General features: G+C 53.6%; 6 protein-coding genes across 6 annotated transcripts; 3 read left to right on the top strand and 3 right to left on the bottom strand.

Annotated features, from left to right (window-relative positions):
* Positions 1-1,430: 1,430 nt before the first annotated feature.
* Positions 1,431-3,240, bottom strand: BDP55DRAFT_567802 (kinesin motor domain-containing protein; the record flags this gene model as incomplete). Its single annotated transcript, XM_060570619.1, has 2 exons — positions 1,431-3,061; positions 3,120-3,240. The coding sequence occupies 2 exons, from the start codon at positions 3,238-3,240 to the stop codon at positions 1,431-1,433; spliced, it is 1,752 nt and encodes a 583-aa protein (XP_060421972.1).
* Positions 3,241-3,813: 573 nt separating this feature from the next.
* Positions 3,814-5,608, bottom strand: BDP55DRAFT_567789 (PUL domain-containing protein; the record flags this gene model as incomplete). The annotated part of the gene is made up of 2 exons (XM_060570618.1): positions 3,814-5,283; positions 5,336-5,608. 2 exons carry the CDS (start codon positions 5,606-5,608, stop codon positions 3,814-3,816), a joined length of 1,743 nt encoding a protein of 580 aa, XP_060421971.1.
* Positions 5,609-6,612: 1,004 nt separating this feature from the next.
* Positions 6,613-8,472, top strand: BDP55DRAFT_737480 (GDA1/CD39 family protein; the record flags this gene model as incomplete). Its single annotated transcript, XM_060580375.1, has 2 exons — positions 6,613-6,841; positions 6,901-8,472. The coding sequence occupies 2 exons, from the start codon at positions 6,613-6,615 to the stop codon at positions 8,256-8,258; spliced, it is 1,587 nt and encodes a 528-aa protein (XP_060421970.1). The 3' UTR covers positions 8,259-8,472.
* Positions 8,473-8,660: 188 nt separating this feature from the next.
* On the bottom strand, positions 8,661-9,885 carry BDP55DRAFT_735108 (uncharacterized protein; the record flags this gene model as incomplete). The annotated part of the gene is made up of 3 exons (XM_060580284.1): positions 8,661-9,035; positions 9,090-9,686; positions 9,739-9,885. The coding sequence occupies 3 exons, from the start codon at positions 9,883-9,885 to the stop codon at positions 8,661-8,663; spliced, it is 1,119 nt and encodes a 372-aa protein (XP_060421969.1).
* Positions 9,886-10,301: 416 nt separating this feature from the next.
* On the top strand, positions 10,302-11,824 carry BDP55DRAFT_686440 (ras family protein). Its single transcript, XM_060576515.1, has 7 exons — positions 10,302-10,660; positions 10,731-10,784; positions 10,849-10,944; positions 11,008-11,187; positions 11,241-11,285; positions 11,339-11,441; positions 11,496-11,824. Exons 1-7 carry the CDS (start codon positions 10,631-10,633, stop codon positions 11,603-11,605), a joined length of 618 nt encoding a protein of 205 aa, XP_060421968.1. The 5' UTR covers positions 10,302-10,630; the 3' UTR covers positions 11,606-11,824.
* A 953-nt stretch (positions 11,825-12,777) lies between these two features.
* On the top strand, positions 12,778-14,570 carry BDP55DRAFT_36296 (thiamine-repressible mitochondrial transport protein THI74). Its single transcript, XM_060567056.1, has 3 exons — positions 12,778-13,175; positions 13,232-14,005; positions 14,069-14,570. Exons 1-3 carry the CDS (start codon positions 12,921-12,923, stop codon positions 14,381-14,383), a joined length of 1,344 nt encoding a protein of 447 aa, XP_060421967.1. The 5' UTR covers positions 12,778-12,920; the 3' UTR covers positions 14,384-14,570.
* Positions 14,571-15,917: the final 1,347 nt, after the last annotated feature.

The raw sequence follows: 15,917 nt of genomic DNA, 5'->3' as shown, positions 1-15,917 counted from the left end.
GACTCTGTTCTTTAGCTCCTCGGCCTTTGAGTTATCTCCCGCCTTGGGAGAAGAGGCATGATGTGCAGCAACTCTCCCGCGCCTGACGACCACTCAAACTTCAGACCACAGTCCCTAGGTACCTGGCCCAGTTCATTGCCGGCTTTTTCGTTGTTGCGCCCTTTGAAGTACTCCCTGGGTTTGCTTTTCAGGATGATTTAGTTGCCTTGAGCCACAGAAGTCTCCATCTTAAGGACCGTACCGGCTACGATCCGCCGCCGTAGACCACGACTTGACCAACAAATTAACTCTTCACAAGATATCTACCTTTTGACGATCAAAACGCTGTACGACAAGCCGATCGACGGTCGGCTACTTCGGGCAGCTTCCCCGGAAAAGAAAAAAAAACCCCCCCCCAAACGGCGTTTGCACCCGAACTATACTCAGGAACAAACACCAACCTTCGTCCAATGCTATTTGAACAGCTCAAATATCTAAACCGAAAAAGAGGAAATGTAAAGCCAATCTCTATTGGAAACCAAACGCATTGTCAACATTGCGATTGCGAGATCCTCTCAGATTGACGCACCCAACGAACGCCACTAACCTAGATCTATATTCAACTCTCAAAACCCCCATCAGGGCATTCGGTTCCTAGGGCTGGCAAGTTTGACACACTCAACACGGACAGGAAGACACGTCAAAGTTTCGACGACCAACGGCTCCGAAGCACGTTGCCCGTCGTCAAAAGAACCAAACCGTTGTCTCGAAACTCCCCCTGGACAAGTAGTCCACCGGCTTGCTTCGCCGTCGTCTCTTCCGGATGCTTCATCCCTGCACTCGTCTCTGCCCTCCCGTCACCAATTCACAACCCTGTCCAACCCTAACAGCGACATCCCTCTTCCGCTCTCGACGTTGGGCATGTATCATTCGCAGTATTCCTGATGGGAACAATTGACCGTAAATCTTTGGAGACAGCGCAAGCGGCACGTAGCGGCCTCCAGCGGCTCTCTCGCGCCTTGCTCCATGCTCCTCGACTTGTGAAGCACCGCCAGAATGGATTTCCTGTTTGAAATCAATGGGAACAAGCAAAGAACACCCGCCCACTTTCCATGAGATCTGACAGGCCGGATCATGTTCCTACAGGTTTCAGTCATGACGTGTGCAAGAGGGTCGAACGTGTCCCCGGCAGAGCAAATCTTGCAATTTGCCCGCACTAAATTTCATCGTTCTTAGTGTCAACCAAATACGGGAGTTTTGGTGTGCCATGTACTATGTGTTGACTGCAAACTATGGATTCTCTCTCTGTCTCCTTAACAAAGTACACCCCGAAGAATAAGAAGAACTCCCAAAACACCATGCTTACACTTGTCGTCTTGGCGCTTCGTAACAATCAATAGCCGAGCTCTTTCGTCCACACTCATTCATCGAACCCCCTTAGACCTACGACTCTAGAAGTTCATATTGCTTCCCGCAGGCGGCGCCTCGCCGACCCAGCGCTCCTTGTCGTCTCCAATCTTCCTCCGGAACATGCCTAGATCGCTCAGCAGGCTGCGCATGTACTCCTGCATATCGCTGGCATTATCCTCCATAACGTCCGAGTCGTACGCCGTGTCGTCCGAGTCGTCGTACAATGATTCGGCATCCTCGCCATTCTCCTTACCCTCGGGACTCTCCGACTTGGCCCTCTGAGCCTCATCCTCCGCTTCCTCGGCCTCCGGCGGCTTAATCGTGACGGCTGGGATCGGGTTCTTGAGGCTCTCGAGAGCGAGCTTGAGATGCAGCCGAAGCGCCTCGTTCTCCGTTTGCAGGCTGCGGATCTTGCCCTCGGCAACGAGGCTGCGCTCTTCCATCATGCGCTGCATCGTAGCCACGTGGTTCTGGTACTCCTCAAGCTTCTCCTCCTGGTCTTTGGTATCCTTCTCCCGCCTGCGCGACTCCGACACAGATAGCTGAAGGGCTCGAATCTCGTCCGCCATGGCTGCGATTTGGGCATCGCGCTCCGCTGACGAAATCTGGTCCTGGTTGACAACCGCGCGTGTACGGATGCGCTTGGCTTGATCTGCGTAGCGAAGTGTCGACAGAGTCTCCTCGTAATCTGACGGCGCGATGCAAGCAATCATTGCCGTTTTACTGTTGCCTCCCAACGAGTCCTTCAACAGCCACGTGAGAATCGAGTCTCGGTACGGAACGACGTCCTTGCTGCGTTTCCTCGAACCCGCCTTGGCATCGGCGAGCGCTCCTATCACTCGGCCGAGTGTCGTTAGCGACTTGTTGATATTGCTGCCTTCGCGGAGCCGCTGGCCTGTGGCCTCGGTTGCCTTGGCACGTTCGCTGCCGGCCAGATCGACCAGCCGAATACGCGAGCTTCGCTCCGTCGTCTCGTCCGTTTCCATATCGTGGTGGATTTGCTTGAGCATGATTGTGAAAACTGCGTGACTGCGACTACTCGTGTCGTTCATTCTGGTGCTGGCCACGGTTCTTGATCTATCTCCCATCGTCATGTATCGCAAGATCTCATTGAGGTTGCGGACAGGTACCTCGGTCAGATCCTTCACGTACGGACCCTCCGTCGGCGACTCCCTGATTTTGAGATAGTACGGCGGCTGGTTCCCCACAACCGGAACAAGCAAATCGCGGACGTGCTCGTTGTAGACCTCAAAGTATGACACTCGAACGTTGTAGGAAATGTTGGGCGTCTCGTTCTGCGCAGACTCGATTCGCTCGAAGAGATCCTCGCACGTTCGAGGGATCAAGCCCGGCTGATCTGGCGTTCCCATCATTGTATAACTCTTTCCAGACCCCGTTTGACCGTAGGCAAATATGCATGTGTGGTAGCCCTCAAAGTTGTGGTCGAGAAACTCCTCACCCAAACTGTTGTAGACGTCTTCCTGGTGGGCGTAATACTTGTCACTGAGGTCATGACTCCAGAAAGAATTGTCGAATGTGAAGTTTTTCTCCTCGATAATCTTTCTCGACTTTGCTTTCGCATTCGCAGGGTCGTTATCGTTGGGCACGAGAAGCGTCGTTTGCTGGGTGATGGGGTCCATCTCCACTAGGCACTCGGCACCACGCTCGATTTCTGGATTTCACCCATCAGTCTCTCTCTTCTGTACCACACCGGGAAGCCATCAACATACCTCTGGGCAGAAACGCCCGCACTCGGACAACGACTCGAACATTGCCTCCACCGTCCATTCTAACCGGTCCATCGTGCGACCGCAGAGATGGGGTAGAAGCAGACGAGTAGAGAGCCGGCATCTCATAAACCGCTGGCGGTAGCAGTCGATGATCGAGAGACAATCCACGAAGGGTCTGCTTCAGTTCTTCAAAAAGTGCGTGGTATCGTTGCCGTTGCGAAGCCCACATCCCAACATGAGGCGGTCGGGCTTGTTTACTCGGTTGCCCAATTAGGATGAAAGCTGGTGGGGCCGAGTTGCCGGGGCAGTGACGCCACACTTGCTATGCGGTGTGCTGTTCGCCTGGGGTTGGAATGCAGGGGTTGCAAGTACGTATCTGGGAATGTGTTGTCGACTTGCTTTTTGTTGGCAGATAAACAGCGAAATAAAAGAAAATAGAGATTCAATCGAGCGAGTGTTAATTTTTGCAAGACGAAGGATGAGCATCCTCTTCTTCAAGTTGCGTAAAAAGGCGACGCTGCCGGTGTGTTGTGGAAGAATCAGATGACAGACACTCGTGCTCACGTTCGTGTAAACAAATCGTCCTACAAACAAATGTCTAGTGTGTATTCGGCACCTCTTTGACGGTGTCAACACCCAGTACCCAACGCCACGCAGTTTAGTGTATTCTATCGCTACCAACGTGCAAGCCAAGTTACGGCCGTCTAAGCCCCTTGCCCAGAAGCTCTGAGCCCACCTCTACAATGATCTTCTCATTTGGGAATTGCTTCTTCTTGGCCAGAATCGTGTCCTCGGCATCCATCGTCCTCAGCAAATCCGAGACTTCACTGTCACCTGGCGTGCAGTAGACCAAGTTACCCAGTGCCAGAAGCATGCCCTGCAGTGCCTCTGGCGAAGACTCCTCTTGCCCAATGGCTTCCAACACCGACGCAGCCAACTCTACTGCGTCGCCATCTGGTAGTACGTCTCCCGACTTCTCACGTCTTGCTTTGTTGCTGAAGAGTGCCAAGTTGAACATGAGGGACGAAGCAGACACACGAACATTATTGTGACTGTCGTCTAGGAAACTCGAAGATATCAGTTGGATGATGGGTGTTCTCAAAGTCTCGTTTCGAAGGATTTCCTCCGGGAAGAGCGGCGTGGAGAAGAAGTTGCACGCCATTTGTAGTGTAACTAATCGCAAGGCATACGGGCAGTCGCTGTGTGAGTTGACGAGGTTGAGGATTGCCAAAACAGCTGAGTGCCCCTTTTCCTCAGCAAAATAGCCGCTAAACCTTGCGTCGACGAGCGCACATCTGAACAAGTCGACGATGGTGAAAAGATTTTCGACGGGTAGCGATTGCAATGATCTCTGCAAAAACGCGGAGAATTCGCCCAGGTTTGGGAGTACTGCAGCGGCGGCGCCCTGCTTGTCGCGGGCCTCAATGAATTGCTTGGTTGCCTTCACGGCTGGTTCATCTGCTGCCGACCCCATCTTGCCCAGTAGTTTGGCCAGGGGCGGTACTTTTGAGAACAATACTGGCTTTGCGTTCTGGTTGGAGAAGCTGGGAAGCTTGAGGAACTCGTGGGGGTGCCGAGGCCAAGCCATCTGTAGCAGGAGCTGGACGTTGCCTCGAAGGGCAGCAGGATCAGCGCCTGCCCACTCATTCTCCTTTTCTCCATGCAAATACGTGATGAATGTCGGAGTTGCTCGAGGATAGTTCTTCCCGGGAAGCGGTGTGAGCTGGGCAACATCTACTTTGATGAATGTGGCCTTGCTGCCTGCCTCTGCAGACACTTCATCGAATATGGGCGAGATGGCCCTGCAAGGAGGGCATGTGGTGGAGGTGAAGAGAACAACAGCGCAAGACCTTGCGGCAGATTCAAGGATTGCGTCGAGCTCCTGTGAGCTACTTACGACCCTGACATTTGCTTGGGGTTTTGTGGGCTGCGATGCGGATCCGTAGCCTTGAGGGGTTGGATTGTTCTGGATACCGAGGATTGAACCATTTTGTCTATTGGAGTTTATAACTTGGTTCAGTTGAGGCATGAGCATCCTGCCCATTGGAGAGCTGAGTACAGCATCAGGCATCTTGATGATATGCTCTGGGATGCCTTTCCCAAGCAAGAACTGAGAAAACGAGTCTGAGAAGTTGTTGCAGTTGTGTTTCCAGAGGTCGTAGGCCTGGTAGTTGGTTAGTCTCGGTCAACTCAAGGATATACTGAGTCGAGCCCACCTCCGCTGTAAAGATTGGTCTTAATGAGTCTAAGAACTCTTCGATGACCTCCATGGGCAGCTCTGTCTTTCCGAGGAATATGCGCTCCATGGGCTGGCCCAAATGAGATGTACCCGGAGTGATGTCAACAATACCACCATCATAGACGTACTCGCGTCCGTTGAGTTGAATGGACGTGTGATAGATTGCATCGAGGTGAAATCCAAGCATGCTCTGGGACATTTGCCGTGCAAGCCCACGGGATAGGTCGTATGTTAGGAGATGCACGTCCATCTTGAGAGGCTTCGCTCAGCCTAGACCGGGATTCAACTTCTTTATTGGTAAGAACTGTAGTGAGCTGAGAGTGACAAGGCTGTATCTTTGATGACTGGTGTGAGGAATGGTTGAAACTGGGTATGGCAGAGGGTTCGTTCTGGGAATTGCTTAATTATCTTTCTGGAGGTCGTTCGTATTCATCATTACGCCAGAGGCAACAAGACGTAGTCGTAATAGTCGCTGGACGAGAAGCTTCCAGGGTCCGGTCACAGTGTGAGATCCGGAGAAGGCGCCACACGTGGCTTGAGACGCGCCAGTTTATCGATGAAGATGCTTTTTCTAGATAAGGATTTGGAGTACGTAATCTTAGGTAAGCTCAAGTTCCAGTTGTGCCTTGACCGCAAGCTGATCACCTCAGGAATGATCAGAACGTGTCTGGCAAATGGGACTCTGCCGTAATACCTGCCCGCCGTGTGAAGGAGCGACTGCGCAATTTAGGGGGCGTAGCAGGGAGTCAGTGGCCCCGCCCCCTAATCATGGAGCCGGCCATTAAGGTGAACATGACAGGAGGATGCCCTCCAGGTTCAGCATTTCAGTGGATTCGCGTTCTCCCCGCTGGCGCACCTATGCACCCAAGATTAGCAAACTGCCAGCTCGAGACAGGGATGTCTGGATTTTGATGACCTCTCAGAGAAGAGAAAATCTGCAATTGCCATCAAACCCCCTTCGAGACCAACCTAACCGTACCTTGCATCTCCTCGCGCCCCCCTTTGACCGTGGACGACGTCTCCCTACATATAGGACTTCTGCACTTTTCTCCGGGTCCAGTGCCACCATCCCATCTCGTCCGCTCCTTTCTTCGGCCATCCGCACCTTTTTTGTTTCCTCGAGTCGTCCCGTGCTGCTCCCTTTCGTCATCGGTCCTCGGTTCAGTCCAGTCCACTCCTTTGTCCCATCTCGACGCCCACTGTACCTTGAATGCGTTACTCTGTGTTTCCCTAAGCACCAACGACACGCGACCAATGCGAAGAACATCTGTGTCGCTGCCGACGAAGCAACCCGCGCGAGATCCACACGAAAAGCCTGGTCGATTTGCACCTGCTCAACGGAATACTGGCCTGTTCGCGGCGTTGAGAGATATGTCTCAAGCACAAAAGACGAGGTGGATGAGGATGGGCGCCATCGCCTTCTTCGTCGTCTTCCTCTTCTGGTATCTGTCTCCTAGAGGCGTCAACGTCTACAATGGCGGAGGTTAGCGACGACTTAACAGATCCCATTAAAACCACTTGAAACTAACACATCTACAATAGTATCGAAAGGCGGCGCTGGTGGCCAGGTCCCTGCCGATGCCTCGTACGGCACCGACAAGTGCACTCAGTCCAGCTCCAAGTCTAAGCCCATCGTCCAGTACGTCCTGATGATCGACGCCGGCAGCACTGGATCCAGAATCCACGTCTACAAGTTCAACAACTGCGGTGCCACCCCTGAGCTGGAGCACGAGGAGTTTAAGATGACGGAGAAGTCAGTTGGTGGTCTCAGCAAGTATAAGGACGACCCCGAGGCCGCTGCCGCTTCTCTCGACGCTCTGATGGACGTTGCCATGACCAACGTTCCCGACAAGCTCAAGTCCTGCAGTCCTGTCGCGGTGAAAGCGACCGCTGGACTCCGCATGGTCGGAGCTGAGAACGCAGAGAAGATCCTTGCTGCTGTGCGCAACCGCCTCGAGACCAAGTACCCCTTCCCCGTCGTTGCCAAGGAGGACCACGGAGTTGCCATCATGGACGGCGCCGACGAAGGTGTTTACGCTTGGATCACCACCAACTACCTCCTCGGCAAGATTGGCGGCCCTGACAAGAGCCCCACCGCTGCCGTCTTCGATCTCGGCGGTGGCTCGACCCAGATTGTCTTCGAGCCCACCTTCAAGGGAGCTGCGGATGGAGGCATGCCGGAGAAGCTCGCCGAGGGCGACCACAAGTACGATCTTGCCTTTGGTGGACAAAAGTTTGAGCTCTACCAGCACTCCCACCTGGGCTATGGCTTGATGAGCGCTCGCAAGGCCGTCCACAAGCAGCTGATTGAGGAGATCTTTGAGAGCAAGAAGTCCGACGACAGCTGGGTCAAGCAGCCCATCATCCACCCTTGCATTGCCCCCGGCATGGTTAGAGAGGTCGAGGTCGAGCTCGACGAGAAACACCCCCTCGGCAAGACTGTGACCTTCAACATGACCGGTCCTTCCCAGGCCGCCCCCGCCCAGTGCCGTAACCTTGCCGAGAAGATCCTGAAGAAGGAGGAGAGCTGCAAACTTGCGCCCTGCTCCTTCAACGGTGTCCACCAGCCATCATTGGCCAAGACCTTCGGCCGCGAGGACGTCTACATCTTCTCCTACTTCTACGACCGTACTAAGCCTCTCGGCATGCCCGACTCCTTCACCCTGCGTGAGATGCACGACCTTGCCAACTCTGTCTGTGGCGGTGAGAAGTCTTGGGATCTCTTTGCCAGCATTCCCGGTGCCATGAAGGAGTTGCAGGACCGCCCTGAGCACTGCCTCGACCTCAACTTCATGATGGCTCTTCTCCACACCGGTTACGAGATGCCCATTGACCGCGAGGTCAAGATTGCCAAGAAGATCAAGGGCAACGAACTGGGCTGGTGCCTCGGTGCTAGGTAAGCTCATTGATTTCTGCGAACTCTCCATACAGAAGCTAACATGTCACAGCTTGCCTCTTCTCTCCCCCGGATCTGGCTGGAAGTGCAGAGTCAACCAGGTCAACTAAACAAAAGTGGCCTATCTGGCGACCAGATTGCGCAAGCCTCCCCTGGCGTTGGTTGGCTTGTAGTATTATAGATTTTTAATTCCACGACAGAAATGGGAATGTTCGATTACGAATAAGTGTATTTGAGACCAACGAACGTTACAAGGTAGGTGCAGGAGACGTATCAGTACACGGATCGAGGGCGGGCGTTCCATGTCTCGAATGGTTTCCCATGGGTATCAAGGATAAAGACTCGTAAAGACGTAGCCACTGAGTAGAATCAATCACGCTCGTTGGAAAAATAGTCAAGTTTGCCTTCAAAGCGGTGCCGCCACCATATTTATCACGTCTTCGATTACGTCCTCGGCGCCCAGGCCATCAAGAATGGACTCGATGGCTTCTTGTTGGCTGCCCCACTGCATGCTCCGTTCCTGTTTTGCATGCACAATTCGGATCCGATGCAGGTAGACTTTCCTAATAGCCAAGTGGACGAGAGCCGGCGTCACAAACTCCAGGCGGTGTAAGGGGGCGAGGCATTTCAGCAGCTGGTCGAGATGCTTCGTGGCGATCGGCTCGATGCCACCAGCAACTGCGCGGTGCATCCTCAAATACGTGACAATGTTCATTTGATAGCGCAGTACGTCCACATTGACCTGTACTTCTCGGCTCAGCTCAGCCAACGATGCGATGTCCTACCAAAAGTTAGCCCCCTCAAAAGACCAAAAACCACGTAAAAGTTCACTTACACCTTCACTTAAAACGGGATCCTCACTGACCGCCATTGCCTCCTCGTTGATGCTCTTCTTCACAACGCTCTCGGTGCTGGCAGTCTCGGCATCGTCGGTCCTATCGTACGCCTCGTCTAAGTTGGCAAAGCCATCATCCGGGTCGTGCCAGTGCGCGATGAAGAAGTAGTCGTTTAGGTGTAGCGTAACATGAGCGTTGCCTCCGCTCTCAGCGGCCAACGCGGCCACAAAAAGGAACTGCTTAGGAGCGGTCTGGACGGAGGTGCGGGTGAAGATGCGGCGGGTACGCAGAAGCTCGAGGACCTGAATCTGCACGGCCTTGGGAGCGCGGTCCAGGTTCCGGGCGAGGATAACGTTGGCGATGGAAGAACCGGCTGCGCCGCCGGGGCCCGTGGGGCTATAGGCGTTGACGGCGGTCAATGGCGAGATTCCGGCGCGGGAGTAGAAGTAGGAGTCGTTACGGGTGCGAAGGGGCGAGCCTGATCTGGTTGCTGCGGGTGACTGCGCTATGAGGATGGAGGATGCAAAGTCCTCCAGGGTGGTTTGCGGAGTGCAGTCCACGACGGCGCACGTCAGACCAAAGGTCTTGGTCGCGATCTGCAGGAGATTAACGATATGAACAGCGGGAGGTAATAACATATGCGCTCACAAGTTGAAGCTCCTCGATGAGCTCATTGAGGGCGACGGGCGGAGTGCTGACGATACAGTGTTCTCGGTTGACCAGGCACAAAAGGGCGGCGAGCTCGAGGTCGCTCAGGCCGTGGACCTTGGTCAGGAGATCTTCTTCATCCGCCATGAGGATCGGGTGAGATGTGTGTCAAAAGTCCCATCAGCGCATGTTGGGCTACGGATGTAGTCTCGTGTGTTGTTTGTCCACAGCATACATGTGATGTGCGACTAGAGGTGGGAGAGGTCTTGGTCCTCGCAGGAATTCCGAGGAAGTTGAGGTAAGGTAGGTAGTGAGGGCGTGCTCCTGCTGGGCTCAGCTCGCCTGGACCGTCGTTGAGTTAAGGAGTGTGGCTGGAGCGACTGAACAACCAAGGTACCTTAGAGTTCACCAAAGTACAGTGCATTGAGCACCGTCGTTCATTCCCACAGCGCCTTGGTCGTTACGTCAGCCACAATGACAACAGCAGCAGTGCACCTGACGATATTGCTGCGTAGCCTGTAGGCAGAGTGGTAGGTAGACACTCGGAGCCCTTCCTGGTTAGACCCAGCAACTGGAGGCAGCTCTTTGATAGGCTGAAACTTGGAAATGTGACGGGAGCTCTCAGTACCGCCTGGTTCCCTGTCAACCTCCACCATGACTTTCCCTCCATCGATCTACTACGTATCGACCTGCACTTGACACCAACCAACCACCCCTGACCGCAAGACACCGGTCCGTTTTCGATCACCTTGACGTCCGAACCGATAAGAAACCCAACCCGCGACCGAAACTTTCGTAACACTACGTAGAACGACCGACTGTTGACGCCAACACTTTTGTTCATTCTAAACTCTACATTCACATACTCCTCCCACGAGGCTCTCGATTCAAAATGTCATCGAGAAAGAAGGTCCTCCTCAAGGTGGGCTCTCCCCTTCCAGCGCTGCAGCACATCGTCGCGCAGCATAATTGACGAGGTTATTTTCTTGCAGGTCATTATCCTTGGCGATAGCGGTGTTGGCAAGACGAGTCTGATGAACCAATATGTGAGTTTTCGTCGGCCTAGCAACACCAGGAGGCGACTGGCGCTGACGTGAATCTTCCACCCAGGTCAACAAGAAGTTCAGTGCAAGCTACAAGGCCACCATCGGCGCCGACTTCCTGACGCGCGAGGTTCTCGTCGACGACCGACAGGTGACGATGCAGGTGGGATCAGACCGACATAACGATTGATCAGAGATCCGAACATGTGCTGACGATGGACGACAGCTTTGGGATACGGCAGGACAGGAGCGCTTCCAGTCTCTGGGCGTCGCCTTCTACCGTGGCGCCGACTGCTGCGTGCTCGTATACGATGTCAACAACTCCAAGAGTTTCGATGCTCTGGACAGCTGGAGGGACGAGTTCTTGATTCAGGCTTCACCGCGGGACCCGGACAACTTCCCATTCGTTAGTGGCTGATTGGCGCTGGGTTGTGTGAATCGTGACTGACAAGCGACCAGGTCGTTCTCGGAAACAAGATTGACGTTGAGGAGAGCAAGAGAGTGGTGAGTGGTCAGGAAATGTCTAATATTCCTACAGTTGGCTGACAGTATCGTAGATTTCGACCAAACGCGCAATGACCTTTTGCCAGTCCAAGGGCGGTATTCCCTACTTCGAGACCAGCGCAAAGGAGGCCATCAATGTTGAACAAGCATTCGAAGGTTGGTGCAGCATCATGAGCGCCCGCAACGATGAGTACTAACATCGTACAATAGTTATCGCGCGGAACGCTTTGGCCCAGGAAGAGTCCGAGGAGTTCAGCGGTGACTACCAGGATGTCATCAATATTCCCATCGAAAACCCCCGGGATGGATGTTCTTGCTAAGTTGCTTTTGGTTAAGCATTTGGTTGTTGATGTTGAGCGAGTTGAGGACGAGGGCGGCACACAGTATTAGGACCCTGTCCGACTCGCATTATGTTTAGTCCAAGGGCCTTTCCACATATCCATTTTTTGGCCTTGGCTTGATGTTGCATATCTATCCTGCACTGGTGCGAAAGGTGTTTAGAGGTTATTATTGGAATTTGATCAAGGGTTTATTCGTATAGTGCCCTTTCGCTTCCTGCATCGTGATGACTTAACGCATCTGCAACCATACTTGTGTTAAGTTACGGCTTCTGGGCAAGAGGGTCCGCAACCGGACCGACAAATGGACGCCTCTTACGGATACAACATTCCATCTTAACTGACAGGCGCGGAGCACCGGAAGACAGCCATTTTCTCCATCATGTTATCATCACCGGTCCGAGCTGACGGATCATTCTTGCCGTCCGTCATCAGACTCCGCACAGAAGGATGGATCCGAGGCTGCACTAAAGCCCCAAGGCTGGAGACCGGCACTAAGTCCGGCCTGGCAACCAGTGCTCTCTGTAAGCTTAATGCGCGGCGTCATGCTTGGCCTTGTCCATCGGCGGCAGCCTAGGGCAGGAAGAGGTTACGTATTATGCTCTAGGTAGGATTTTGTAAGTATCTTACGGAGTACAGCAAAGAGACTTATCTCACTTGCCCACTTAACCACCTGCCTTACTGAGGGAGGCTGAGACTCGAATCCGTGGCACGCGATCGACCCACCACTATTGGTCGCCGGTACTTGGGACGAATACAGGGGGTGTTTTCGCCCGTGCCATTGAAACTCAACCTTGGAGAAACACCCTTAATTAACACATTGACACGAATCCCTTGAAAGTGAACGCTCCAGCGACGAAAAATACGGACGACGCGTCCGCATGAGAGAAGCTCGCCAAGCTTCTTTGAGTGTTCGCCTTGTTGAGGGTCTTTTGGCTGCTCTCCAGTAAACCGCTCCATAATCGTCATCGCCTTCAACCGACGGCCCGAGAAGCAGTTGGCATACGGCATATCCGTGCCGTGCTGCACATGCGCCTAGTCGAGCGACGGGACATTCGGCAACCGGCCGCCCACCTTTGAACGCGAATTATTTGTGACGATATTTTGAGAGTTTGCTGTTGCTCTTCGCCGTCCCTGCGGTCAAATGCCTACAGCATCGACAGCGACCCTGGATTACCTCAAGGCGGACAGCCCTCCCTGAATCCGCAAACTCCTCCTGCATACCTACCTACCTACCTACCTACCTCCCGACGACACGGCGCGCGACGACGGTATCGCGAAATTCCCCGAAACGAAAATGGCACCGAGCGAGCCTATGCTGCCCGCCGCGCTGGCACCACCCGAGCATCATGACCGTCCTCCGAGGAGGTCGTTCTCGAGCACCGACAGGCTGAGCGCCTCGGTTGCGTCTACAAACAGGTCGAGGTCGACGGTGAGGTCATCTGGATGGCAGGCGAAGATGGGGCTGGGCGGTGTTGCGAGGCGGACGCTAGGCATTTCGCTGCTGCTTGTGACGGTGCTGTTGTGGACGATATCCAACTTTTTGGCATCTGTGAGTTGGCCATGGTATTTTGTAGCGGTCTGGCGCAAGCTGACAGTAGGGGGCAGTATATCTTTTCAGATCACTCTTACGACAAGCCATTCTTTGTGGTGTATATGAATACGTCAGTGTTTGCGGTATCACTGATACCGATGTTGGTGCGGTTTCTGATGCAGCACGGCGTCGAGGGTCTACGACGCGAGGCAATGGTGGTCTGGAACGAGCAGAGGTACGGCAAGGACCTCAAGACGGCCGAGGACGAGGAAGACACGGTGGCCGGGGAGCGCCTGCTGGTGGACGACGAGCCGAGCCTGGAGATGGAAGGGTTCGAGACGACGACGAGGGTGGAGCGGCTCACGTTCCGGGAGACGGCCGTCATCAGCCTCGAGTTCTGCATGCTGTGGTTCTTTGCAAATTATTTCGCGTCGGCGTGTCTCGAGTACACGAGCGTTGGGAGCGTGACAATCCTCAACTCGACGAGCAGCGTGTGGACGCTCGTCTTCTGCGCCGTGATGGGGGTCGAAGGGTTCACAGCGCGCAAGCTGATTGGCGTCCTGGCGTCGCTGACTGGTATTGTGCTGATATCGACGGTGGACCTGTCCGGGTCGAGCGACGAGAACCGCGGGTCGTTCCCGCACAAGACGACGGGCCAGATTGCCATTGGGGACCTGATGGCATTTGTGAGCGCCATCATCTACGGACTCTACGTGACTGTGATGAAGAGGCGGGTAGGCAACGAAGATCGGGTGAATATGCCGCTCTTCTTTGGTCTGGTGGGACTCTTTAACTTGGTGTTCCTATGGCCTGTGTTCTTCATCTTGCATTTCACGGGGATGGAACCAGTAAGTCACACCGCATACCCCTTATATCTGTGGACTTTCGAGTGTCTAATGAAGGTTGTACAGTTCTCGTTCCCTCCTACGGCCAAAATCTGGGCCATTGTCATTGGTAACTCGTTGTCGTCCTTCATCAGCGATATGTCATGGGCGTACGCCATGCTGCTTACCACCCCGCTGGTCGTGACGGTCGGCCTGTCCCTTACGATCCCTCTGTCGCTCATTGGCGAGATGATTCAGTACTCACAGTATTCGAGCTGGGTGTATTGGGTCGGCGCGGCCGTGGTGCTCATCTCTTTTCTCTTCATCAACAATGAGAGCCACGAAGACGAGTCGAGCGACAAGAGCCCCGAGGCAGGATCCCGGGGCATCTCGCAATTATAAAGGGATGTTTCTATAGACACACAAAGTTGTAATTCGAGAGCAGAGAGGTGCGCAGGGGGGCGTTAGACGTGTTGCATGGGTCACGGCGTTTACACACAAGACCGCGGTGCTTCCAGTGTTTGGATTCCACCTGGAGCGCTGTTATTGAGTCTGAGCTGTTTGCTCAGTCTCGTCATTAATACAATCAACTTGCATCATGCCGTCTTTCAATGCGTGTGAGATCCATCTCTTGACAGACTGAACATTTCCATTTCTCACGGTCAAGGCGGCGAGGTGAGGCCCGGCATCGATTTCACATAGTAGGATTTGCTAGGAAGCCCCTTTTTGACGAGGTCATTCTTCACGTTGCCAAGTCGGATGATTCGGAAGAGCAATCAAGCAAAAAGAGGTGGTTCCGGGTGGAAACACTGATGCAGCTGCGGCGGAGACAATACGGCATTATGCGAACCAAGGAGTTTTTTCTCTGGTGAGTGGTCGACTGCAGCTGTGGTGTGACTTTGGGGAGACTGGGAAGGTCGGGCGAGCATGACAAGACGGGATTGTGCAAAATCCGATGACGGGTTTGAGTAAAATACGATGCATGTTGGATTTTTGATGTCTTGCTTGATTTTGAGAGAAGGGATCTGCAGGTGCATGGAGACAGCCGCGCAATCGGATTCGCCGCTTCGAGTTGAAAGGCTCCAGAATTTGTTGAACCGTGTGATCCTTGGCCCCCCTCCCCTTGCTATTCATTGATAGAGTTGCGGGAATCGGGAAAGTATGCTGTGATTAAATTTTTTGGTATCTTTTGGCATGTGCTGTAGCACTGGAGGATAAAATGACAGAGTCTTGGGTTGCATCGAGGTTGAGAGGTGGGCAGAAAACATCGGAAAAGTGGTTTAGAAGGGATAGTCTTATGAACTGTCGAAGGGGTTCCAGAGGACTGGATGGGAGCTCAACATTGCGCAACAAGGTAAGGGTCAGTAGAGATGGTCCTGGAGACTATCAAGAGAATGTTTGCTCCTGCCAAAGTACCTAATTAATCACATCACCCAACTTGGAAGGTAGAGGCACAGGCTTAGAGGGATCACCTGTTGGCGCCGTGGGCAGCAAGAACATCGTGGGGTCCTGCCAGAATTGATGGCCCGCAGGAAAGCCGATCGCTGGGGCGCTTCCTCCTGCAGAAGGTCCAGTCGCCAGTCACTGGTCTAATGCATTATACGGAGTACACACGAATACTAACTTGTTGTAGGGGCCTACACGAGCTAAAGAAGTCCAAGGGTGCATCACCAGTATCTCGTTAGTCTTCACAACTTGCCAACTCCTTGCTCGCCCATTTGCACCTTCCATGTCGTTAGAGACCGAGGCAGAAGACATTGATAAAGATGAGAAACGCATCAGGCAGGAATATGAAGAAATACCTACCCGCACTCCGTAATGTACTCCGTAGAGCGTCCAGAATCAAGGAAAGGGCAAGCCACAGTGGGCTGCGCAAAATATCGGACATGCAGCGACGGCAGCGTAGCAATGCGAAAATGTTCGATTCGAATCCAGC

Source organism: Colletotrichum godetiae, assembly GCF_030913485.1.
Source record: "Colletotrichum godetiae strain CBS 193.32 chromosome Unknown BDP55scaffold_100, whole genome shotgun sequence".
Classification (NCBI taxonomy): Eukaryota; Fungi; Ascomycota; class Sordariomycetes; order Glomerellales; family Glomerellaceae; genus Colletotrichum; species Colletotrichum godetiae.
Note: the sequence above shows the minus strand (reverse complement) of the source record. Positions and strands in the feature narration are given on the sequence as shown.